Raw genomic sequence first — 26,731 nt, forward strand, 5'->3', positions numbered from 1 at the left:
CTGCGGTTATGAATCTGCTGATTATCCCCAGCCCCCAGGAGGCATGCCTGGCCTTGACTTTTTCAGTCCTGGCCCTGACCTGGTGAAATGAGCTTCTGGAAGAGCTGAGAGCCCTGACAGAGCTGTCAACATTCTGCAGGGCCTGTAAGATGGAGCTCTTCCACCAAGCATTGATACCGGACTAGGAAGATCGGGTCCCTCCATATACATGCCCCTGCAGAGGCCAGTACAGGCACAGCCTTTGGTCAACCCAAAGACGATGGTGGATATTGGGGACCAGTATGCCCTGGCGTTATAGGCTGTGGTTGGGGTAGAGATATAGATTATTATACCCACCATCGAGTACTTTCGTTGTTTCTGTTTTATGAAGTTTTATTCTTTTATTGTAAACTGTCACAAACCGGGCTGGTTTTGGAACTGGCAGTGGATAAATCCAATAAATAATAATAAAATAATAAAATCAGTAACCCTTTATTGCAGGTATTCAATTACAACTACAATCAAGGGCTACAACAAAAAAGTATAGATGTTAGTTCAGTAAAAGATATGAAGCTTTATTTAGATAGAAGTTATTGACCTGTTCCCCTTGGCAGGTTCTCAACCAATGGGAATATTTAATAAAGCACCAACTGGATTTGCAGTGAAATGGAAACTTAACAGGGGCATTAATAAGAGATTTTCTAGGAGATAAAATGATGAGTAGGTAATTACCTATCAATTTTAATTTCTGATGTACTACCATTGTAACTAGCAGGCATGTAAAGGCTTTTCAAGTAAAATGTCAGATTAAACAATATAGAGAGTTTCAGACACATGTTCTTTAGCTTTTCTTAATAACTGCTGTGTTTTGTTTTGCTGATGTAATGCAGACATGCCCAAGTTTAAAATAAAGTAAATTTTCATGCAATATATTCAACAAGAGAAGCACCCTGGATTAGGCACAAATCTGTGTCATCTACCATGGAAGTTCTGGAGTAATCGTCCCAAAACACCATCAGATATGCTCAAGTCTAGGGGTTTTCTATTTGCAAGTTCCACTAGGTTCAGAGGAGTTTCTTCTCATGTGTCTTTGCTTTGGATTGTAGTAAAAAACTACTTTTGCAAATAACATCTCAGTTGTTTAAAATGAAGTAAATCCCAATGTCACAAACATACTGAAGTTTGAAAGGAAATCAGAAGGTGGGTATTCCAGAATGTATGTCCAGGATTGTACCCTAATTGTCATATTTTGTTTGGAGCATACAACATATAAATATGGCTGCCAGTATTCATCATAAGGTATGTATAATGGTAGCAACAAAGAGTGAAATTGATTTGAAATTCTTTGATAATAAAAAATTATCAGATCTACTCAAAATAGATTTGATCTCTTTTGAACTATAATAAGCATGTTTAAATATTGTCTGGACAGTCTACTTCCTTGGCAAACAGACGGAAAAGTGCCCTTCATATAAGAAGCACCAATTTTGGCGGTGTAAGTGCGGTGTGGTCAATGTATTTTCTTTGGCAGTTTCTCAATGAGTGGAATTATTTAATGAAACACCAATTAGATCTGCAGAAGAGAAGTTATACTACCCATATCCAAGAAACACAAACCTCAAAGATTGGATATATTTTATTTTGAATGTATTTATAAAGTACTGAAATTGAAATTACTCAGCATTGTCCTGGATGCTGACCTTAGGAAGATGAAAAGAGGCTAAAATGAGTTATGTACATTTTAAGGTTAAACTCCTACAACACCTGTCCTTGGAAAAGTCTACTATATCTAAAAATCAGACAATTAATTGTTTTAGATGGCTCTTAAACCTGCTCAATAGTTACTGAGTTAGAAAATAAGGTTAGAACTTATAAATAAGCTGCTTGTGAAAGGGATTTGTGGCAATTTGTAAATACCACTACCTCATACACGTAGTGTTGTGCCTAACCCTGGGGCTCAAGCTATACTCTTAACACAACAGAAGTTAAAAAAAAAATCTGAACATAGCACAGACAGAAATGAGGCTCTGAAAGTAGGACTACTATTGCAGCATTCTAACACTGTTTAGGACTGAAGCAATGAACACAAAAAAGTGTGTTCTGTGCCGAGGTACACACCTCTTCCTCTGAACTGTCACTCAGGTCATTGTCAAGTGAAGCACTCAAGGAGGCCGCCTTGGGCTCCAGGTAGCAGAGGCACATAGCCAGAGGAAAGGAGAGAGTGAGGGCGTATGGCACTGAGAAAGATGCAGACAGCAGAAAGAAAAAGATGAAAAGGAAACAAGGCACGAGGGAAGGGGAACGAATGGGAAGAAAATGCTGTATGCTTTCTGGCAGGAAATTGGTTTCAGAGAGATTAGGAAAGGAGAGGTAGCCATCATCATCTAAGAGAGAGGGAAATGATTCTGGAAGTTGCAAGGAGAAAGAAAACAATGTTCCACCTTTGCCAGCTTTTTGCTTATAGCTAAATGCCACTTCTTGTTCAACCAAGCAAACGTTTCCTTTACTATCAGAGTTCAAATCAGATTTGTTGTGTTTTTGAATGGCATTTTTAGATGCCTCACAATCAAATGACTTTTGTCCATTTTCCTTGCATCTCCTACGGAGCTTTGTTGAAGACTCAAGAGGACTAGACTGTAAGGACGGAGATGGGTGTAATGAATCAGTGCCAAGCAAAGGTGGCTGATGAGAAAGAAGAAAGAGCAGCAAACAAAGTGCAAGAGCAAAAAGGACAAAAAGAAAATTTTAATTAGTTAATTTCCTCTATATAGAAAGTTAATTACACAAGATTAAAGAATGCCAAATTTATTCACTGGATTAAAATATACCAAGTCCCATGCTGCATGCCATAATTATTCAAACAAAGGGTAGCAGCCCAATAAAGCAAATTTGAAAGACAATCCGTCTTCTAAAGTATACTAGTATGATCCCTTATGCTTAAAAATGTGGAGCTATAGAATGATTATGTATGTGGATTTTTAGATTTCATGGAAATTCCATGCCCCACACAAGTTCAGTTCATGAGCTCTCAAATACAAAGGCTAAATTCAGACAGTGTACTCTCTCCCTCGATTCACGTGCTTATTATTTCCCGCCTCCAGGTTGCTCTGAAACATGGTTGCACTTACCTGTAACTGATGGTCATTGAGTGTTTTTCTGTACAGACATACACTGGAGCTGCACATGCGCAAACCAGCCTCAGACACCTAAACTTTTCTGACAGTAAGGCACTGTCCCATATTCTGGTGCAATTTTCTGCCCTAACCATCTCTCAAAAGGGGAAGAGCACCTCTCTCAGTTTGCTGAGGTTGCTGCTGGAGAAGATACCACCATAGGAAGGCTAAAGAGAGCTCACAGAGAACAGGGAAGAGAGTGTATGTGTGCCTGCACAGAAGTACACTCAAAGAACAACAGTTACAGCTAAGTGCCACCGCCACATTTTCATTGTCATGTCTTCTGTGCAGTCCCACATGGGAGAATAACGGGCTAACTTACTCCCGCCTCCTTGGTGCCAAAGCAGACTTCCCCTGTATAGAAACAAGGAAAGCACTATAGGTGAACTTTGATCAAAGACTTAGGTAGTCTTTTATCCTTTAGACTTATAGATTATCTAACATTGATTAATTAAGGAAAGTAAAATGTGGGATCTGTCCCTGATGTAGCAGACTAAGCAAGAAACCTGCCATGTAGGCTTGAACTCCGCCTTGGCCAATTAGGGACATTGAAGATGGCTGAAGTCCCACATCACAGCATCTTGGTGATAGTCTGAATGATAAAGACCTTTGTACCATTTACTTAGATTTGAGAAATGGCAGAACTGTGTGGGTGGAATCCTGTGTATGTGAAAGGATCCAACTTACTGGCTAGGCAGGGAAAGCCTGTTTCTACCTGTGAGGATTAAAGAGAATCCCAATTACACTTTGATACCATAACTAGTTTAAACTTATGTGCCTCAGCAAAGTTTCTCCTATGACAATATGGCAAACCTGTCAAGTTGCTAGGTTTAAATTGTTGGCAGCCATTTCACCTATCTATTTGGCTCCCCATCTTCCAAGGGAGGGACACAAAGTGGCCATGCTGGTCCGCTGTAAGACTGGAATGGCTTCAAGCCACTTCAGCAGTCCATTTCCCTTCCTTGGGTTTGAAGAGGGGGAAGCAAAACAGAAGGTTTAAAGGACTGCCAGCCATTTCAGTGGTCTGTTTCATTTCCCCTCACTTGGAGTAGAGGGAGTGAAATGGACAGCTGAATATGCCCAAATAAAAGTTGGAAAAATTTGTTTTTTTAATTTAGGTTAGGTATACTGGTACTCAAAACAGATTAGAAAATTCACCTAGATATTTATCTAGTATTTTTTTCCGGTTCAGGCAAACTGAATGTACGAGTCCCACTGAGGCAAAACAGGAAACAGTCAAGAGTCTGACTGAGCTATCTTGGGTACAGAATTTTAGAACATTTTAAAATTGGGCCTTTGAAGCCATAAGGCTGGAGAAAAGGAGTCCACAAGTTGCCATAACAACTTATGGATATTATTAGTTCCTCAACTGTTTCTTCTTGCCTTGCAATTGTCAGGAATCAGAGAGAAGATAGACATACTTCTACAGCAGCAGGGAAAGAAAACTGAGGGACCAGAACCTTTATAGGGAGTTTGAGCAGGAAACTACTCTAGATGGTAGGAGAGCACCTCAAATTGCCAGAAACTTTTAGAATATCCACAGCTGGTCTATATACATGCATTTCTATGTAGGACTGCACAGAAGACACACTGATGAAACAGAGATTACCACAATGTCCGAATTGGGCATTGATAGTTCTAACGCCAAGCATGGTTAATAAATTTACTTCACACTGTGATTTCAAATCACAGTATGGATGGATTAGCGCCAAGCATAGTTTCCTTGATTCAAGTATAACAATAAACTCTGGTTAGAGGAAATCAGGAAACACAAGAGACAGTGTGTGTGAAACAAGGATACTATGTTTGACCTGGCAGTATGTTCCTAATGGATGTGTTGTTCGTGGTAGGCAGATACAGATCTTTGACAGAGATTTCTTATCCCACCTCATTACATTATCATTGCCGGAACTCTGATGTAAGAAAAAAAGTTCACATCTGATGTTAGTCTGTGATGTATGTATGATCCATGAGGAGTCTTAGCAAATAGGAATTTTATCACAGAATGCCTTGTGTTCTTAGAGTGTTCAGTGATGTTATGGAAACTTAAGACTTTCCACAGAAGAAGTGCTAAATGTTTCCCTGCAGACAAATCAACTAACTCGCCTATTTGTGTTTTCTGCCTTTCTCCAGCACTGATTACAGTAGTAGGTTAAAATAATAGTTTCCTCTATTTATGCTAATTCCTTCTTTCCACTACAGATAGTTATGGAATGCCATACAGCGTCCTTAGTACCTTCTAACCCTCAATAGTAGATTTTGTGGAGAAGGCAAAATCAAATGGCAGAAAAACTCCATTCTATAAACAGAATTAAAACTCAAACCCATGTTACTAAGTGGTCTACAGATACTTGAGAGTGTGATAGCTTATTAAAACTATATATTATCACTTCTCTTTTCAAGGTAGAAGAATTGGTTTTTATGCCCTGCTTTTCACTACCTGAAGGAGTCTGTATTGCCTACTCTTCCTCTCCCCTCAACAGAGGAGGCAGGTGGAGCTAAGAGAGCTCTGAGAATTGTAACTAGCCCAAGGTCACCCAGCTGGCTGAAGGAGTGGGGAATAAAGCCTAGCTCGCCAGATAAGAGGCCATCATTCTTAACTACTATACCACGCTGGCTCAATCAAAAACAACGAAAGTAGTGGGTATCACTTTAGATCTGTTGTAGTATAACAACATTCCGACCTTACTCTTGGATTCGTTCAGTAGTGGTGGAAGTGCTATCAAATAGCATCCAACTTACAGCAATTCATTAGAGATTTTTGGTAATAGACACTGCAAGGTGGATTGCTGTTTCATGCCTCTCCACAGCGACCCTGTATTTCTAAGTATCTCCCATTCAGATACTAACTAAAGATGACCCTGCTTAGATTCCAAGATCTGACAAGTACGGGCTAGTTTGGTTCTGTTAAATGTTAACTGGACTAGTAATCATGCTAAGATTTAAATGAGGAAAGACCTTCATCAACATGGATAATGAATATTCTGAAAATGGAATATTCATACTGTGTATATTCCATTCTACATGTTAAGCAAAGAAAGAATGTATTTGCTAAGTGAAACCATTTAGTGTATTTAATTCAGATAATCAAATACAGAATGGACAGGATATTACTTTTTAGTGGAACAGTTTCCACTAGTTAAATAGGAAGGGAACAGGATGAGATTGTTTTACCAGATTGAGTCAAAGTCTGTGTAATGCAGGATTTTATATCCAATAAATACCCCTCAGATGCTTCAAATATAGAATTATAGTGATGGCCATTCCATAACCATTCTGATTAATCCTTTTTTAGAACTCTCAGGTCCCCACACCTTTCTAATTTTCTAAGCTTTTCTCAAATCTCATGAGTAGGCCTTGTGCAAGAGAAGTGAACACTGGGTTGTTAGTCAGTATCCATTCATTAAACTAAAAAACAAAATTAATAATCAAATAAAATTTGGAAATGATGTGAGTTAGCATGATGTAATGTGCAGCACTAGCAGATTTGAGGGCAAATGTGTGTTACAGATAGGACTGGATGATGAAGAAAATCCTACAGAAGTGGTTTTTAGGACACATTTTATAGCCAATTTGATAAATTCATGTATTTAGACTGACTTCAGTTTTCTTGTACCATTCTACTGCTGGGGCTTGTGCAAGAGAAGTGAATACTGGGTTGATATTCACTATCCATTCATTAAACTGGTTGAACACAGATGCAGTATCAAATAATGCTACTACAGTCTGAAAACCGCTTTATTAACGACATTATTGTGCATGTAAGTAGATAAACTATCCCTAAAACTCTGTATGCTTGCCTCTTAAATAGCCCCTACAGTTTTGATTCCAACTGATTTTCAGAAATATCACAAAACCAAGTACTTAATAATTTAAGTTTATATAATTCCTTTCTGATGTCAGGGAGTCCTACTCACATTGATTTTTCTGCTTAAAAAATCAATATTTGTCCTCTTAACCTCTTTGGGCTACATACAATTCTGATCAATGATCTATGGACTAATCCGTTTATACAGAGCAGTGCTCATAACCACATATGATATTAGTGTGGACTTTAGAATGCAACAGTCTGGAGGCTGCGCATTACAGAAGATCAGTAATGGTGGACTTAAGATGATTTTTTGGGAAACTCATCTCCTATTTCAAGGACACAACTGCATGAAGAAGTGGAGATCCATGTATATTTCCTATTACTTTTAATATCTATAAACAGCAATTACCGAGGGGAGATGCGGGTGGCTACATGACACAAGGACAGTGGCAGTCAACTCCCAGCACATTCAGTTCTCAAAGCTGCTAATTGCCTTTATAAAGAAAACATATGGGTGTCTGATAAGGGGAAGCAACATAGCCATGAATAGGATGATTTACTGCAGGAGAACAGGTCAGGCAAAATGGATTAATCCCATGTAGCTGCTGTCTATGTAAAGACATAGGCAATCAGATCATGGATCTCCAATATCTCCACTGAAAAATAACAAGCCTTAATAATCTTTTAAAACATTCCAGATCTGATATTGTTAACCAAAACTTAGTAATTTAAAATTAAATTAATTGTTACCCTAAATATAATATATCAACGAATTAGTAAGTAAAATTCAGTTCCATTAAAACAAATCATATTTAGTATCACCTTCAATGGATGTACAACTGGCAGTGTGGGGAAATGCCCCACCATCTAGTACAGGGCTGCAGAAGACTGATGATGTTATTAGATTTCAATATTTGCTTGGAGGACTGTTAAAGGTGATTGGCTTTTGGGAACTGATAAAACTGAATATTAGTTTGGTAGTTTCATATGTACAGATTTTTTTTGCAAGCAGTTTGTTTTTACACACAAAAGTAAGTGAATTAGGGTTTAAAATGGATTATATGAAAGCTTGGCTTTCTACATTTTTCTGCTCTCATTTCCCAAGTGGTTAGATTTCTTTAATGGGAAATAACTTATAAGCTGTAATTGTCAGCTTCTAGCACTTCAAACTAATAAAAGATGGTGTATGTCTATGATTCCCTATTCAGACGCAGCCCCTCTGTGACAACATAGCTAGGGGAAAGGAAAGGTTGTATCCCTCAGCCTTCTGAAGTTCCATTTCAAGGGTGCAGTAAGTTACAGCAAAATGGAGATGTTGGTAAAGCTCATTCCTCAAAGACAACTCTGTTTCATATCTGACAGCATTCAAGAAAGTTCCCCAACCTCTCTGCTGGGAGTTCAGGGGGCTGCAAAAATAACAAGGAAGTGGGAAAGCCTTGTTTTGCAAGCCAAACTGAATTAGGTTTTAGGATCCAATTCACAATCATATTAGAAAGGATATTAAAATGTATTGTTAAATTGCTACCATTTTTTTTTACCTACATGTAAAAAAAAGTATTCCAGACATTTCTAGCAGGAAACTTTGTTAAAAAAAAAAACATATCCAGACTACTTATTAGAATGAAATTTTAAGGACCAAAAAACTTTTAAGTTGATAATGTATATTTATGAATACTAATATTTAGCAATATTTGCAATTTGTAATCTGCTCTGTTTTACTAGGAAAACTTAAACACACACAAACACGCCTCAAATGCAGCTCTGCCAACAGAGATAAAACAGATGATATTCCCTTTGGTGTAATTTGCTATTGCAAATGCTATTCTGTATTTTTAGCCTTATAACTGAGTGGCATGTGTGAAATTGATAGTCCTAATTTACTACAGAATAAGAACTGAATTAACATAGTTCTATATTTATATGGTAGAAAAGTGAAATGTGATGAATGTGAGAACTATACTTATGTACTGTGGCTTAAGAAATGGCAGGTACACTGATTCTAAGGTTAATTAAAAGGAAACAAGCACCCCTTTGAGTCAGGAAAATACAATCTGACCCAATAGTTATTGAAATAAATTTATCAGAATAAGGAAATCACAAGCAAACTTTTAGAAATTACCAGTTCATCTGTCAATTTCTTATCTTTGTAGAAACAAGTAGAATGTAGAAGACATTTCAGCTCTTAATCACAATGCCATCTACATGTTAACAAGTGCTTCTCCATAAAACAAGTGTCACAAATTCCCTTGTACAAACTGGTACAAGGGAAATTTGATAACACACAAACATAAATATATTCACCACTGAGCATGCCAATATACTTTGCTTTTTCTCACTTTGTTTCTTTCTTTCCCAGTTATTGTATCATTTCTAAAATTCTTTTGCTGGCTGTATTAAATAGAGGCTTGAAAACTGTACCTTGGTATCATGTCGTATTGCTGAGACCGGAGTGACTTCCTCTTTCTTTTTTTTAATCTGTTCCTCGTCCTTCTCTTCTTCTGCCTTTTTCTCTGGAGTCACAGTGGTTATCAAGTTGGTTTGAGAGATGCCCTTTGTCGTAGCATACTGGCCAGTACCAACCTCTGCAGCAGACATAGAATCCTTCATGTACATTTCATGGTTTTCATTCACTGATGCTAAAAGCAAATATAATTTAAAGAGGTAAAATCTGAAATAAAGTATTCTCTGTAAAGCTAACTAAAAATAAGAAATGGATTAAAACAACTTGCCAAAGAGATAACATGTTTCAAAAACATGCAGAAACATGTATAAATTGCTAGGGGATTAAGTTGATTTACAAATATGTATATAAAATAATGAGGATTTGTATGTATTTGCACACATGCAGATGCTCCATAATATTTATTCAGAATACTTGTAAATATTAGCTGCTAAATACATTGCAATGTTCCTTGTGTAAGGGAATTCAAGAAAAAAAAACAAATTGCTCTACAGGCATGTACAAGAAAAGACAGCATTTTAGCTATAATGTAACCCAATGCAATCCAAACAAAATGCAGCTGAACAGGAGAATATGGTTAACCTAAAAAACAAAAACATAGGGAGCCAAAGAAGGTTCTCTAACTTATCTGAAAGAAAAAGTAACATTTTAGAAACTTGAATACGTAAAAACAATTTATAGAACCTGCAAAATATTATTTCATTACAGAATAATGTAGATCTCGAAAATATTAAATATATATTAGCCACACGTAGTCAAGTGAAAGTGATATTCCAAAATTCATAATTTGCTGATGAGAGCCAAATGGATTACTGTTATTATGTACCCCCTTTCTCTTCACTTTGGCAAGCCTGACCATGTACACATTTCACTGTAATCATGACACCTTACTATGTCAATTCTCCTGGTGACATATCATAGACATGAGTGAAAAAAGCCATACATATAAAGAGAGCTGTCACCCAATTAAAGAACACCTACTTGATTATTTGTATGAGCTTCAATCAATACAGCTTAAGTAAATCATATAACTCTATATTCTATATGCACATATATATGTCTAAAAGAAGAAGCAAGCATGTATATGTGATGCCTCAGTGGGAAGAGACACTATCCCTTTCTTTGTCACACAGGAGGAAATCCTCTTATAAAAACAGTAGCTGGAAATCTGCAGGTTTTTAAAAACTATTTGAATTAAAATAATTAAAAATTTAACATCCACTACCCAGTTAACTAGGAACTTTTGTATAGTTTATCAAAAGTTTTGTAATCTATCTATTTGTACTACATGGGACAGGCCTACCAAATTCCACTGAATAGCCAGTTAACTGAGATGTGACCATCCTCAATCATTCCTCACTAATCATTGTGCAGTAAAATGATTTATTATTTGTAGCTCTAAATGAGCTCCATATTGCCTGAGAAACTATCAATGGATGCTTCTGGGTAACAGGCTCAACAAAGGTTCTATAAGTTGCTTTTTACATACTCCATGCTCCAAATCTTTATCTTTTTCTTTCCATTGAACTGAAATACCTTCTTTGCAGCTAAACCAGATGCCTTTTGTAGAACTACACTATAGACTATTCTATTTTAATGAAAGACATGCACCCAAGTGGTGAACTGAGCACCAACTTTAAAAGCAGCAATAATAGCAATAAAATAGCAATAGCAATAAAAGTAGCCTACATATGATGCTGAAACCATTAGGATTACTCTTTTTAGTGTGGGAAAAGATTTATTTATTACATTTGTATACTGCCCTCCCCTAAAGCTCAGGCTAGACTTTGTTTGAACACAGAAGAAGAGCTGGGTTTGTTATACACGACTTTTTACTACCCAAAAGAGTATCAAAGTACAGTTGGGCGGTTTGGCTCTGGCTGGCGCACACACGCAGGTGCAGTGCCGAAGTGCCCAACCCTATTTCAGATTGGCTTACAGGCTTCTTTCCTCTCTTTTCTCCACAACAGACACCCTGTGAGATAGATGGGGCTGAAAGAGCTCTTAGTGGCCGAAGGTCACTCATCTGGCTGCATGTGGAGGAGGAGTGGGGAATTAAACCTGGCCCTCCAGATTAGAGTTCACCGCTCTTTAACCACTACATCACTCTTCAATTCTCCACTGTACTTTGAATTTCTCCATTTCTTAAACAAGTTTTTGTGGGATGAACTTTCACTCTGAGCTCCTTGGAAGCAAAGCAAAATAGAAATAACTAAATAAGCACCAGATGTACATCTAAGTCATCTTGGTGATTGGCAATTTTATATTTGATTAATTCCAAAATCAACATACACTTGATGTTCATAGGTGTCAGGGTATGCAAGATAAATACCGTAGTGTAAACTTATTTGGTGTTCAATTAAAAAAACTCTGAATTCCAACTTCTTTATGTTGTGAGGAGTCACATAGAAGCCTTCATTTTTAAAAAATGCTTTGTGCACAGTTATTTTGCCAGTTAACATAATCAGAACTCTAAAAGCCACCATTCCCCTTCATAATTCTTATGCTGGGTTGCACCCCTTGGAGGAGGGATGGGCATTAATTCAGCTGGCTCCTCCTCTCAACTAGAACATCTTCTGCCACAATGTGGGTGGTTAGTGTTTTTCGTCCCTGACCTCTTAACTACAGTCTTCTTTTATCCCCCTCTCTCTTGTGGGTCTGACTCACCCACCCTCAGTGGAATTGGCCATTGTCTCTCACCTTCAGGCCTTTTTATTGGCTTAGACAGCCAGTCAACAGAGGTCGTCACTTTCTTTCCTCCCACCCCTTCCCTCTTGCCAGGTATTCACCATTCTAGGCAAAATCCTGGCTGGCAGAGGGTAGGGTGCTGCTGCTTCAGGTGCTACAGCTGGTCTCTCTGTGTACTTTGGGTTAAGGTGACCAGATTGTCCCACTTATGGAGGGACATCGGAGGGCACCTGGCAAATTGTACTTATGTTGAAATTAAAAAATATACATTACAATACTATTTTTGCGTTCTATGAAACTTTTTTGTTGCTCCTTTTAGACAAAATTTTAAATCAAGAACCCCCCCGGTCAATGGTGTCCCGCTTTACCAATGTTGAAATCTGGTCCACCCATCCTCTTTTCAGCTTTCCCCGATTCCAAACCTTGGGAGCCTTGGCACTGGCCAAAGCCCTCTACCTCATCTTCTACCTTTGCCAACTGAACACTGTGCCAAACCCTGCCACTGGCTGTGCATCTTTTGCTCCCAATGGCAGGGTCACTTCCACCTCCGCTGTCTTATCCCAGCTGTTGCTGTTTCCCGCTGCCCCTGTAAGTTGTCTTGTTGGGGCTGGCAGGCTTTCTTAGTTGCTGGGCACAGGTAGGCTGGGGGGCCAATACGCGGGGCTGTGGCCAGTGGGCCATAAGGCACAGGGCATTCTTTTCCCTTGGCCTTGCTTCTAGTCCTGGACAGAGGTATCTATCAAAATTTACAGAACTATCTTGTCCACCATTTCTCCTCACAAAACCTCCCAATCATTTCTCATAGGCTTATGGCCTGCATATAACAGTATATCACCTATACACACATACAACACATCACTTCACTTGTTTGAGCCCCTTATGCTTTGTCCATTTATTATGCTACTAAGTGGCAACTATCACATTTGTAAGTAAATAAGTAACAGTACACCTCGTCGGGCATATAGCTATAGGTAGTTCACTAGAAGGCAGCAAAAAATGCAAAACTCTAATAGGGAGTTAAATACAATGAGGATCTAAGCTGTTTAACTTAGTAAGATTACAACACGACAGCACAATAATAACTGTATTTTTGCTACAGTTTATACTAAAATATTTTGCAGAGAATGACTTTATTTTACAAAATTTATATCAGGTCTTTCTGACCTCACAAGTGAGACCTGATATTACAACTGAATGAGAAGAAAAATAACATCAAAAACTATTTGAACTTCTAGATTCATGCACAGCAGTAAGGTGAGGAGTTGCTTGGTACCTAGTAGAAAGAATTTTACAACTCAAAGGATCACTATTAACAAGTGATCACCACCCATATTATCAGTTGCAGCAGGAAGCAATGGGTATTATCACAAATTTATATGGAATACCAGTGGTATTGGGAGGATTGGGCTGGCCTTCTGTGTTCTTCAGAATCTGCTGAACTCAACATTCATGAAATCTACCCAGTCACCTTAATTTTAAGAAGTACAGGTGTCTCAATTAGAGCTTCACAGGAGGAAAAGCATATCTGTGTGAAATTAAAGTAGCCTTGTACTAAAAACTGATTAGATAAGTTTATATTTTTCAGCATCAGGCTTGGTTAATTTTAAAGGGCTGTAAATTCTTGATTTCTGTGAGCAGCAGTAATAAACAAATAAAATAAATAGCTTTTAACTCAAAGGCTATATTTATATTACAAAATAACATGAATCAATTAATTTTTATAAAAAGCTGTACGCATGCAAGCAAAGCCATGAAGTGAGAAACTGCTAAAACACAAAAACAAAGGCTACTCACAGACCACCTGTGAATACTATTTAAAAGTGAAATTTAACTGAAATCTTTGTGCAAAATTGTATATTTGTACAAGTCCTGAAGCAAAATTTTCTTAAGACTGGCTTACAATATTGGGCATTACTATATGCAATCAGACCTACTGGGTACAAACTGTTTAGTTAAACATGAAAACAAAAACAGAAATATTTTTCATTGTACTGTTTGCAAATGAAACAGAAGAATGTTCTCCAGACTATTTTGTGATAAGAGAAATTTCTAGCAGGAATGGATTAATAACATTATCTGGAAAAGTATAATGTACATAAATTAATGAAAAGTATAATTTAAAAATTATTCGTACTAATAGATTGGGATGTCTAGCTCAGGGGTAGTCAAACTCAGGGGTAGCGTTCGCTGGCAGGGGGCTCCTGGGAATTGTAGTCCATGGACATCTGGAGGGCCGCAGTTTGATTACCCCTGGTCTAGCTGATCCAAACCTATCCTTCAAGCCACATTCTTAGATGAACAGAACCAGCCCCACTCCCTTCTTGCCCACAAGGGCTCCACCATGGAAACCTGATTTCCCTACTTGCCCGTGTATAGTTCACTGGCAACAAGATGCAACCTAAGCTGATATGGTTCTGACAGCAATGGTTCTATGTGCTATACTTTTGCCTAGGGCCAAATGTGCAAGGCTTGGATCTAAACAGGAAGTCCTGTCTGACCACTAGGTCAGGACTATGAAAACCTGGGAAGGAAATGAAGAGTCCCAATGAAAGCATCTGAGGGAACAGTTGTAAGGCAATGGAAGTGCTTATTTCTCTTTCAGCAGTTTTCTTTGAAATAACCATTGCCAGGAAAGACAAATCTAATATTTAGTTTCTTTATCTAAACTTTCTTTAGTAAATGAAAAATCATGCTTATACTTACAAATGTCATCTGGCAATAGCTCAGGAGACATGAGATAACAAGAGGCTTAAATCTATTCTGTAACAAAATTGTTTCTTAAGAAACAAAGAGATAAAACGCCCCCCCAAAAACTCCACTAAGAACATCTTACCCCCGTCTAGGCTGCGAGACATAGTATAGCGTTTGCTTGAAGAACGCTCAAAATAAGGTGCTGGGCGGTCTATCAATGCACTGGCTCTTCTCGTTTGGGCCTGTGTCCTTCCACTATAGCGAAACTTGGAACCCAGTGTAAGAAATTTTTTGGGAGGGGCTTCAGGTAGCAAGAGCCTATAATACATCAAAGCAAATTAACAGTATTTATTTATTTATAATTGTATTTGTTGACCGCCACTCCAAACTCAGGCGGCTCGGGGCAATTTACAATAAAAACATTAAAAAACCACATAAAACCCGATACATATAAACAATATTGGCAGCAAAAACAATCTCCAAAAACTCCCCCATCCCCTCAAACCCTACTACAGCAGTCACCATCGCCCTGAAGAGTATTTACTGGCAATGTCCGGCATAGGGGCCTATAGAGGGAGGCCTTGCTCAGCATGTGGCCAACTTCTTAAGGAGGCCTCCCAATTTTAGACAGTAAGCAGGCTGTCCAGCCTTCTGCCCCCAGAGGCCTTCCTTGCTGCTGAAGCATACACTCAGTCAGCCAGTAGCACCTATGGCTTCGGCCATATGGGAACCCCTTGGGAGGCAGCAGTTGTTGGTTGTCAGTAGGGCTGTGCACTTTCGTGCCAAGGTTGGCTGGCAGTCCATTTTAAATTAATTTTAAATTATTACTATTATTATCTCAAGTTTTCCCACTTTTTATTTTTGCTTGGTGGATTGTAGTATATGCGTGTTAAGATTTCTTTCTAATTCTTCTAAAATAGTTTTATTTGGTTTGGTTTTTGAGTTTAAAAGGCTTGGGAAATTTTGTTGAGGTCTTTTCTTCTTGGCTTGTTTTAGAATTTTTACCTGCTTTGTATTTTAACTTTTAAAGAGGATTTTCAAGGATATTGCTGGTTTTAAAAAATTATACTTTGGCATTTTTATGTTTCTAGATTTACAGCTGTCCTTCTATAATTGTTTTAGAGACCTTTCTGCATTCAGCTGCTTGGAGTGTTTTGGGTGTTCCTGTTGTTGTTGAGAAAATGTTCTGAAGAAAACTTGTGGTTCTAATAACTGTTAATTGTAGATGATGATTTAGGCATTTAAAAAAACACAACATTTTAGCTTAGGTTACAGTCAAGTTATTCCAAAAAATAGTCTTTAATTGGGCTTCTAAAATATTGATTGGCTTCCATGCAGGTGGAAAGCCCATCAGTGTGTCCATTTCCACACTGGGAACTTCTCTGTCCCGGCTCCTGTCCGAGAGCACAAATCCAGGGCAGACGAGGTGTACTGGGCCAAATGCTCTCCAGTGCGGGAGCAGGAAGAGGCAGGGCAACCTGCCCTGGCTCAAACTTCAGCCTGCAGCCCAGCACAGAGCCTCTGATGCGACTGTGATGAACAGAGACCACAAAGAAGTAATGCATTTGCCTAAGCTTCCTGCAAGCACTCCTCTCTTCTCCAGAAATTCCACAAACATGTTTGCTGAAACCCCTCTTATGCCATTGAAGCTCATGGGGTAACCTTTGGCCACTCATATACTCTTAGCCTAACTTACCTCACAGAGTTATTGTGATAAAATGGAGAAAAGGAAAACATGTAACTTGTTTTAGCTCCCCTTTGGGGAGAGAGTTTGGGTACAAGTGACTTGAATAAATAAATAATATATAACCATGACATTTGCCTTTAAATACACTTCAGTGTGAAACTGTGCGCCCTAATGACCGTTTATGCACTGGAGGTTTTATGCTGGGCTGCAGGCTGGAGTTTTAGTCACGGCACGTTGCCTCACCTCTTCCTGCACCCACACGGGGGAGCATTTGGCCTGGTGCACCTCATCCGCCCCCGATTTGTGCTCCTGCACGGGAGCTGCAGCAGTGAAGTTCCCAGTGCATAAATGGTCAATGTGATACATTAAAAATATCAGTTTTAATAACTAATGTTATTCCCCACATACTTAATCTTAGCAACATCTACACTGACTTGTTTGCATTCAGAGTGATGCTAAGTTATACCATGTGTTTCTCTTCCATGTTTGCAGCTACTAAAACATTTTATCTATACCTGGGTCAACTCATATACAGGTGATCTATATGTTTTCTTTCTTTGCTGCCAACATTCTCCCTTTTCTATCAAAACAGTGATGGCAGGAACAACAGCATCACTAGTGACATCTGCTTCTCCCAAATCCTTTTTTTTTTTATTTAGGAAGAGACATGAAAAAGACATGAATTGGATATGGGATTGTGAAAAAAAAATCCAATTTACCCAACCAGAATACTTTGCCATATATCACTTAACATTCAAGTTAAGGGTGGGGGGATGTAACTATTCAAGTATTAATGACAATCAAGGGGCCTTCTTATCCAGCCCCTGCTCATTCAAGAAACAAAAAGGTTAGGATAGCAGTCATATCATTTAAATAATTTTTAAAAATTAGAACAAATTATTCTTCAAGGAAGGTTGGAATATAAATATAATAAATAAAAAGTGGTATTTCTGATTAAAAAGTATACTTTTGTATGGCCGAATGCTGCATGACTCTATTAGTACAGCTGATGCTTATTTTTATGTGTCTCATTTCTAAATAAACCATTAAAAATGTACCTGAAAAACGTATGATGTTCAACACAGACTTTCCACAGACGCTTTGCAGCACGATGGTTTGGTAATTTAAACCCAATAGTGCTTTCAAATTGCTCAAACTAGAGGAGAAAAAGAGCATGTTGTTATTTGCAATGCGAGGTGTATCAAATACACAATGGCTGAGATTGTTATTTCAGTCAACACTTTAAACAGTTACTCACATCTGTATAAATGTATGACATTCAATTTGACTGGGAGACCACTGTTCAGTTTGCCAATTTAAAAGAGTAATAGGGAATTGTAGTTTTATACCTGCCTGTGGAACCTTGATTTGGTGAAACCAACTTCTGAGTTGGATGTAAGAACATTCCTGGTGGGCTATATAATTCCATTAAAGGTCATACAAAGGGCAGAATCAAAGTAAGATCTCCTAATGGCTTTAGTATTTGTATCCAATTAATAGTATTTTAAGTCATAACATTTAGAGTGCATCCTGTTATGGGCAAGCATAACATACGTAGAAAAAAAATTGGAAATATAAATGCCACAACTGTTTTGTACTGTACATTTTGTTGATAATGTCTAGTTTAATATGTTACAGGCAGAAATTATTTATAAATCCATGAAATGAATACAGCATGTTTTACCACCTCTATCAAAATTTAAGTTTTGGGAAAACTGAAGCTGGTTGTCTATATTCCAATTCAAAAGGAAAATATTTTATTTTGGGATATCTATACTTTGCAGTGCTTCCCCCCCCCCCCTACATTTGAGCACTATTTCACACCACCACAGCCAGCATGCAAAATACATACTACTACCCCTGGATCTTTTTATTTGACTACTAGCAATTCAGCATGCATCTCACAATGAAGGATGCAAGTATTTGGTGCCATCTGTTGAGTACAAGAAGCGCTGCAAGAAAAACCCGTTTTCTCTTCTCCTGGGTCTGGGTGGTGGAGAATCTTTGCTTCATAAGGTGTTCTGACTAAGAGTGAATCATGACAGGGTGATACAAAGGGATTTCTAGTTAGATGTTGTTCATGTTGTTTAGTAGACTGGCCTGCATGGTTCTAACCACCATGACTTGGATACTGCCAAAAAGTTCCCTTACCTACCCCATTCTACCTGATTTTCATAGACCTAAGGCATATCCTCACTGTCAATTTGGTCTCTCAGGGAAAACTTGGCACTCAAAATGTACACTGCAAATCAAATCCTGAGAGAAGTGGTATGTGGACATTACCATCATGGCATGCTCTGTAAGACCCATTATGCACGGGGGTTTTAGCGCACATTCGGGGTGGAATGGCGGCGACTAAAATCACGGATAACGCACGGAGCCGGCTGCAACCGGCTGCAGCTTCGGTGCATGCCGCCAAAAAAGCCGCGTCAGTGAAACGCGGAAGAAAGCGCAGCTTCCGGGTGAGCGGGGCGCAACCAGAAGCGGCGCCCGGATCGGCGCGTGCATAATCGGTTACTCTGGGTTTTGCCGCCGTCGCGCCCCGCCCCGTGTATAACCGGTATGCGTCGCGTCTTCCCCCTCCGCGTTTTCCATGTGACCCGAAATCGCCGTTTCGGCGGCCGTGCATAATGGGCCTAAGAGATGCAGACTTTTCCTGCAGCCTCAGTAAATCAGATGGACATGTAATTTAGCCCCTATTGAATAAATACAACATCTTGTGAGGCCTAATGCTCACTGAGATGATAAATGCTGGCTGCACCATTTCAAACTGCCAGTGTGGGCTGGCATAATGAAATGCTTTTCCATTTAAAAAAAATGGATTAATTTCTTTTTTAAAAAATCTAAAGAAATAGGACTTCAACCAAATATGTATTATTCCTAAACTATCAGTAGGAAAAGAACTGTAGTTTTATAAGCAGATGTGAACTTAACAGCAAATGCAGTGATCTGCCTTTTCAGTATCTACTACAGCTCTGATCTGGCCAGTGCAGGCTAGATCTTGGATACTAAACAGGATCAATCTTGGTCAGTACTTGGATGGGAAACCACAACTAATATACAGAGGCAGGGAATGGCAAACCACTTCTGACCATCTCTTGCCTTGACAACCCCACATGGTCCCCTTAAGTCAGCTGTGACTTGACGGCCAAAAGAAGCAGCAGCAGCAGCCCAATGGTTTCACACTACTTGCTCTGATCCCTCTCATACCACCAGAGGGCAATCTTTCAACAGTAGTGTCTCAAGATTCTAGATAGTTGAGAAATTAAAATTTATTATCACATTTATGTCCTACCCCTCACTTGCATCTTGAGGCAGCTAAAAAAATACAGAATGAACTAAAACCAGTTATCGATTAAAATTAGCACGTATCCAGTAGCTGAATAAAACAAACCATTTTGCAACCCCATTTATCTCAGCGTAAGTTCACTCAACTGACTTGGCAGTTCACGGTGATATGGTGGAATAGTTGGGGGCAAGGGGGGTGTATGGGGGGGGGGCTGACAATATCTGCAGTGTTGTAACTTGCAGTAGTTTGCGCTACCCCCGCGGCACTGGCTGCTTAGTGCGCAAACGGCTGCTTCAGACGCGGAAGCACCCAATCATATTCACAACTATTTCACAAGAAAGATATATTTATGTGATCAGAGTTACATGGAAGGATGGAGTGTGAGAAGGAAGACTGTGAGAACAAGCGTTCATTGGGCAGGGTACCCAGACTACCAGGTGCCACGGCATTCCTAAGTTACTTTACAGCTTGGTGTAGGGGTTAAGCCACCTTGGTGTGATGGTTAAGAGTGGTGGCTTCTAATCTGGTGAACCAGGCTTGATTCCCACTCTTCCACATGCAGGCAGCTGGGTGACCTTGGGCTACTCACAGTCCTGTAAGAGCTGTTCTCCCAGAGCAATTCTGTCAGAGCTCTCTCAACCCCACCTACCCCACAGGGTATCTGTTGTGGGGAGAGGAAAGGAAGAGGATTGTAAGCCACTTTGAGACTCCTTTCAGTAGTGAAAAACAGAGTATAAAAACTCTTCTTCTTCCCACTGCCATTTCATCCCCTCTGCCCTTCTGAGAGAAAAAAAAAAGAGCACAGAAACAGAAGCAAAGCTCTGCCATGTCTGCAAATATAGCAGAGTGCTCTAGCTATTGCATGAGCACTCCCCTCTTCTTGTAGATCTTCAGCTCCAGTGGTGGGCAGAAGAGACAGAGAAGGGTAATTATCATGCACTAATTATTTTTAAAGCTGAAACAAAAAATGACTAACTTATGTAAGAAACAGATGTATTATATAGTATTAATTTTTAAAGCGAAATATAATACTACAAGCATATGAAGCACTAAAAGTAGAACGAGTCTGCAGTAACAAATGCTGAATACAGTGAGTTTATAGCTTACCTCCCCTGGTCGGATTTTGATGTAGAAGTTATTCCTCTTATATGAAATTTTGAGAACCTTAGGCCAGGCAAACCTGTTAATTCTGAGTCTGTCGCGGTATATCAAAAGACCACTTGCACAAACACCTAACATGATTTCAACTCCTTCAGAATCCTAGTAAAGAAATAAGTGAAAGAAGTGGAATGAGGACGAAATGCTTCGTTTTCAAGGTGGGGTTTAGAATTGTGCTATTTCATTCACATTTTCACTGTCAACTGTATTACGATCTAAAGTGAACGTTAATGTCAGTAACACTATTATTACTAATGCCAATTTTTCTTTCTCCATCTTTTGAGCATGTGACTATGGATTAACAGATCTCTCTGTTCCTTGCTGAGGCAGTGCACAAACCAGTGACAGGAGAACATTTTGTGATAAATAATACATGGAATACATGGAAGCTCAATATAAACCAAAGGTGTTATTAATAGGTAAAGGACTGACCCGGAAATTGAGGTATGTCCTGTTCTAGATGGGACTGCACTCTCCCTAAAGGAGCAGGCTTGTATCTTGGGGTGCAGTGCTGGCCAGATGTCCCTTTTGCAGAGTGGTGAGCAGCTGCAGTCTTTCCTGGTCAAAATGAGGGTGCCATTGTGGTAGTACCTACACTAAGCTACTGCAATGAACGATAAGTGGAATTTCTCTTAAAAGAGTATGACCCTTCTGTGACCCTTATTCCCCTTTGGGTGTTTATATTTAATTGTCTGAATATAAGTGTATATCTTTTTATAAGTGTTTGTAGGGTAAGTGCAATGTAGCAATGTAATAAACTGAAGATGTCCTTGATTTAAAAAATAGCTACAGGATATTATACTTTCAAATACAGAGTAAAATGCTACATGATGCAAAAAGGGCAAAATAATTCTACCATATTATAGAGTTCTGTTCTGCATACCTTGGCATGGTGTAGATCGACTCCATACATGGACAGTTTTTTGGCATTTTCCAGGAAATGCATCTCAGCTTCTGCAGGTGTCATTCCCCTGACAAACATCAATAAGCATGGATGAAAATATATTTGTAAAAGAACTGAACAGAGAATGTATTTATTATGTGTACTGATTTAAATGAAAGACCATAATTATTATTATTATTATTATTAGATTTATAGCCCGCCACTCCCTTGCGGCTCGTTCTTCCATAACATTGTCTACCTCTATTGGTTTTCTCTTCCCTTAACTGGGAATTCATTTCCATTCGCTTATCTTACCTGTGGCTTTTGTGAAGCTCTATTACTTTGTCTTCCAGTTCTTTAGTATGGTTTGGTGCAAAGCGAAAATCACTGACATAATCACTTCCATATTCCTCTGGATCATAATCTCCAAGTTCTGACTGAACTGTATAGGAGCCCAGCAGTGCTAGTGTAACAAAAGAGCATGGCAGCCGTCCAGAAACGATATCATCTCTCAACTGCAAGCATAGGTAGTACCTGCAACAGATTTTGTAAAAAACAAAAGCCTATAAGACCATCTACCTGAGAAACTTACTGAATTTAATAACAGGAAGCACAATCCTGTAACTGCAAAACAGATTGCTACAATTTGAGGAGGTGAAGGAAGGCAGGAGGAAATACACTGAAGTAAAACTGAAATCTCTCCTTCCTCTTATAGAAAGTATAATGGAATACTTTTTTTTCAATAGGACCTAATAGGATTTTGCAATCATTCCTCATACTGCGTCCCCAGAACCTCTCCCTCTGAACTGAATCCTGAATTGACCGGCCTTTGGGGGTCTGAGAGCCAGCTTCGTGTAGTGGTTAGGAGTGCGAACTTCTAATATGGCGAGCCAGGTTTGATTCCCCATTTCCCCACATGCAACCAGCTGGGTGACCTTGGGCTTGCCACATCAATGATAAAGCTGTTCTTACTGAGCAGTAATATCAGGGCTCTCTCAGCCTCACCTGCCTCACAGGGTGTCTGTTGTGGGGAGAGGAAAAGGAAGGCAACTGTAAGCCGCTTTGAGACACCTTATATATTAGAGTTGCTACCACTAGTTATTGAAATGTTATTAAACCACTGTTACTACTGCTGTTTATTTGATGATATTATTTAATTATATTGTACTCATCCTTATGTTCTTCTATGTTCTATGAAGACCACCCCGAGCTGCAAGGGAGGGCAGTAAATAAATTTAATTCATAAATTGATTGATTGATAAATAGCTAGCACAGCCATGAAAACAAAGCCTTCAAACTTAGAAAGATGAAATATTAATACTTAAATCCTTGAGATCTGCAGCCTGTAGGTTTTGTATACCAACTTCTTTTTAAAAACAAAATTAGCTAAAACACATTAGCCTTTCCCATCTTATTGATTTTGCCTCATATCTGCATATATTTTTGTGTCGTGTGTGTTATTAGTTGCAGAATTCAAGAACAAATTTCATCCTTATTTAAAATACTTACTATTAACATCCACAAACTATTGCATAAAATAAAAGAATGAGAAAGCCAACAACTGATGCCTTTTCCTACTACCTGACGATGATAGAGTAATGGTGGTCCCTTGACAATAAACAAAGGACTGTGAATAAGTGGAAATTATTATCATCAGATTTATTATTTTTTTAGGAACACTGCTTATGTTTGAATTACCTGGTGATATCTTCAGAAAGCTGGGCAGGATCAGGCGGGTAGAATTTCACATTAAATGAGAACTGCCATGCACCACCTGCAAGAACATAAAGCATTACTGGACTTACTGGAACACTGTGTCCCAAAACAGAGACTGAGCTGTGCAGACCAACTCCAATGTTTTCTTAAAGATTCAAAGTTGTCTTTAATTACAAACATTTAGAGCACTGCATTCGATGACACTTTTTCTTCCTAAACGGAGTTACGGCTCTTAACATATAATATTTTTTCCTATATTGCCCATAAATCTTGTACACAAACAAGCGATTTCTTGGTTAACTTTATGTCTGATAGAAATAAAAAGGGAGGTCAGAAAGAACATTGCTAGCTACACATTCAGCAGAGCTTTAACATCTGTGACCACAAGCAAATGAAACGTACACTATGGTATCTAGGATACGCCGATTGGCACTTTTGGAAGGACCATTTTAGCACAAGGACTTAGTCATTATCATGAACAGAATTGCAAAGAGAAATGTAAAGATCATTACTAAAAGGTAATTACATCGCTACATTAGTTTAAAGGCAGTAACACCAAAATGTTAGGTTATTTATGAAAAATTGACATGAAAACACTGCTACCAAGGGGTGACTGAGAAGAAATGGGTTCCAAAAAGCCAATGCCAGCAACTCTGGAGGGTGACCCCTAGTTAAAAATGCATCCAGGAACTGAAGAAGGCTGCAGTAAGGAGAGGTGGTAACCAGCATAGGAAATTTGCAGAGAACGGTGCCCAGAAGATTTTGTCCAAAAGTGTCCTCCTGGGCAGCAGCACCTTTTCTGAAATCAAAAGGGCAGTTGAGAGGAAGAGGAGGAGAAGAAAAATGTACCTCCATGAATCTATGATACAACCCTGATTGTTTTAAGGATTAAGTGTGGTATGGTGGTTGGAGCACTGGATGTGAACCAGACAGGATTTGGATACATATCCCTTCTGATGTACAAAGGTGACTCTGGATCAGCCATTCAGCCTAACCAATGTCACAGAAAAGGATCTAAAATACATAACTAATAGCCACTCTGATTTCAGGCCTTGTTATAGGACTGTAATGATCTTGGTCCCTGCACTGGCAAATGGACAAAGGGAGCATAACACAACTGATTCTCCTAGTGGCTTTTGACTGATCTGGACTACGTTTGTAGGTTAGGAGCAGGAGACACGGCTTTGTGGTGGTTTTTGTCCTACACTGAAGGTAGTATGCAGAATATGATACTGGGGGACAACTGCTTGACCCCTTGGCCTTTGGGGTCCCACAAGGTTCCATCGTGTCCTCCGCGGTCTGGGCCCACATATCTTAGAAACCGCCTTTCACCCTATGTTTCCCGCAGGCTTCTGCACTCTGCGGGGACAGATCTGTTCGTCATTCCCCACCCCCGGGAAGCGCAATTGGCCTCAACCAGGGCCAGGGGCCTTCTCGGTCCTGGCCCCTACCTGGTGGAATGAGTTCCTGGAAGAGCTACGGGCCCTGCAAGAGCTTTCAGCATTCTGAAAGATCTGGGTCCCCTCTGCCACTCTTGCCATCCCAGGAGCGGATTAAAAGCCCCTCCCGTCCACCCTGAGGTTTTTAGGATGTTTTCTGCCGCCGATTGGAGGATTTTAAGGGAATGGTTGAGTTGTGTTTTATAATGTTATGGGTTTTATGGGGTTTTATGTATTGGGGTTTTTATAATTGTTAGCTGCCACGAACCCTTGTGGGAGTGGCGGAATAGAAATGCAATGATAAATAAATAAATAAATAAATAAATAAATAAATAAATAAATAAATAAATAAATAAATAAATAAATAAATAAATAAATAAATGTTTTCAGCAGATCCCCAAGAGGCCACAGAAACTGTGAATTGGTATCTGGGATGTTTGAAAAATAACAAGGTGAAAGTTAATCCTAATAAACTGAAGGTGCTAATAGCAAGGTGAAGATTTCACATTTCTTGTTCTGGAGTATATGCATTCCCATTAGTGGTACAAGTTCACAGCTTGGGGATGCTGCTGGTTCCAGGCCACCTGTTGGATATATAAGTTCCAGAGGTGGCTTGGAGTACCTTTTACAAGGTTTGGCTGGTAAATCAGCTGTGGCCCTGCTTAGACAGAAAATACCTTGTTACTATGGTACATGCCTTGGTAATATCTAGAATAGATCACTGCAATGTGCTGCAAATGGAGTTTCCTTTGAAGTGTGTCCAGAAGCTACAGTTGGTATGCTGCAGCCAGAAGGCTAACTGGAATGGTCATAGGGACCATATAACTCCAGTCTCATTACACCTGCACTGGCTCCCAATGCAAGGTGCTACTACTGATCTTTAAAGTCCTATACAGTTTGGGCCCAGCATATCTTAAGGCCCTCACACTCCTATATGAACCTTCTAGATAACTTCATCATCAGAGGACTTGCTTCAGATGCCCCCAACAGACGACTGTCAAAGAAATGGCTTTCTTTATGGCTTTATGTGTTTGTATCCTTTATTTAATTGTTTAAATATTTAATATATATTTTCCATATTTTAACATTGCTTTGTGTGTTCATCTTCTTGCAGACCCCAAGTAAGGTGGAAAGGCAGGATACAACTATTTAAAAAAAAGTTCACATGGATATATGAATTTAACCATTCTCTTTTTCAAATGAAGAACTCTGATGCCAATTGTCCTTATACTGGTTGTGTCTCGACACAAGAAAATACCATCGAATAACAGAGTAAACAGTCATGTTTGTTTTACACAAATCAGTTTTATCACTGCTAAAATGCTGGGGTCTTTTATTTCATTTGCTTTGCATTTTGAAGTGTTCTATTCTTAACTAGTTAAACTGAGTGATGAATATCTATGTTGAAGGCATGTCAGGTTCCATTACCACAGCCTTACTGTGTCTGATAGAAGAGAAGCCACATGTCCAGTACAATGGACATAAAACTGCCTGCAAATTTCCTACAGGTACCACTCATTAGGGTTTGCATTCCTGTTGACATGGTTTAGCCTCTGCTGTTTATAGAGCCTTCCATAATTTCTTAACTGCACGCCCTCAGCTTCTTCACCTGAGGTGGCCTTATAGAGGCTTCAGTTTGAGACTATTGGTTTTTTTTAACAAACCAGAATTCTGAATAGCAATTTATAAAAACCCTAATCATTAATGTCCATCAGAGTTCAAAATACTTGGATATTTTTTGTTTGCCATGGAAACA

General features: G+C 39.1%; 1 protein-coding gene across 37 annotated transcripts in view; it reads right to left on the bottom strand.

Moving 5' to 3' along the window:
* EPB41L3 (erythrocyte membrane protein band 4.1 like 3) overlaps nt 1–26,731 on the bottom strand; it is a 163,166-nt gene that overhangs the window by 26,785 nt on the left and 109,650 nt on the right. For 25 of the 37 annotated variants that reach the window (XM_077352701.1, XM_077352716.1, XM_077352717.1 and 22 more), the window contains 8 exons: nt 23,519–23,594; nt 22,136–22,354; nt 21,821–21,908; nt 20,887–21,039; nt 17,549–17,646; nt 14,946–15,121; nt 9,382–9,599; nt 2,098–2,661 (listed from right to left, as the gene is read on the bottom strand). In XM_077352701.1, coding sequence (XP_077208816.1) covers nt 2,098–2,661; nt 9,382–9,599; nt 14,946–15,121; nt 17,549–17,646; nt 20,887–21,039; nt 21,821–21,908; nt 22,136–22,354; nt 23,519–23,594 — 1,592 coding nt within the window. The remainder of the gene's footprint in view (nt 1–2,097; nt 2,662–9,381; nt 9,600–14,945; nt 15,122–17,548; nt 17,647–20,886; nt 21,040–21,820; nt 21,909–22,135; nt 22,355–23,518; nt 23,595–26,731) is intronic. The other 12 variants (XM_077352732.1, XM_077352727.1, XM_077352729.1 and 9 more) reach the window with 3 other exon arrangements.

This window comes from Paroedura picta, chromosome 9 (genome assembly GCF_049243985.1).
Source record: "Paroedura picta isolate Pp20150507F chromosome 9, Ppicta_v3.0, whole genome shotgun sequence".
Taxonomy (NCBI): domain Eukaryota; kingdom Metazoa; phylum Chordata; class Lepidosauria; order Squamata; family Gekkonidae; genus Paroedura; species Paroedura picta.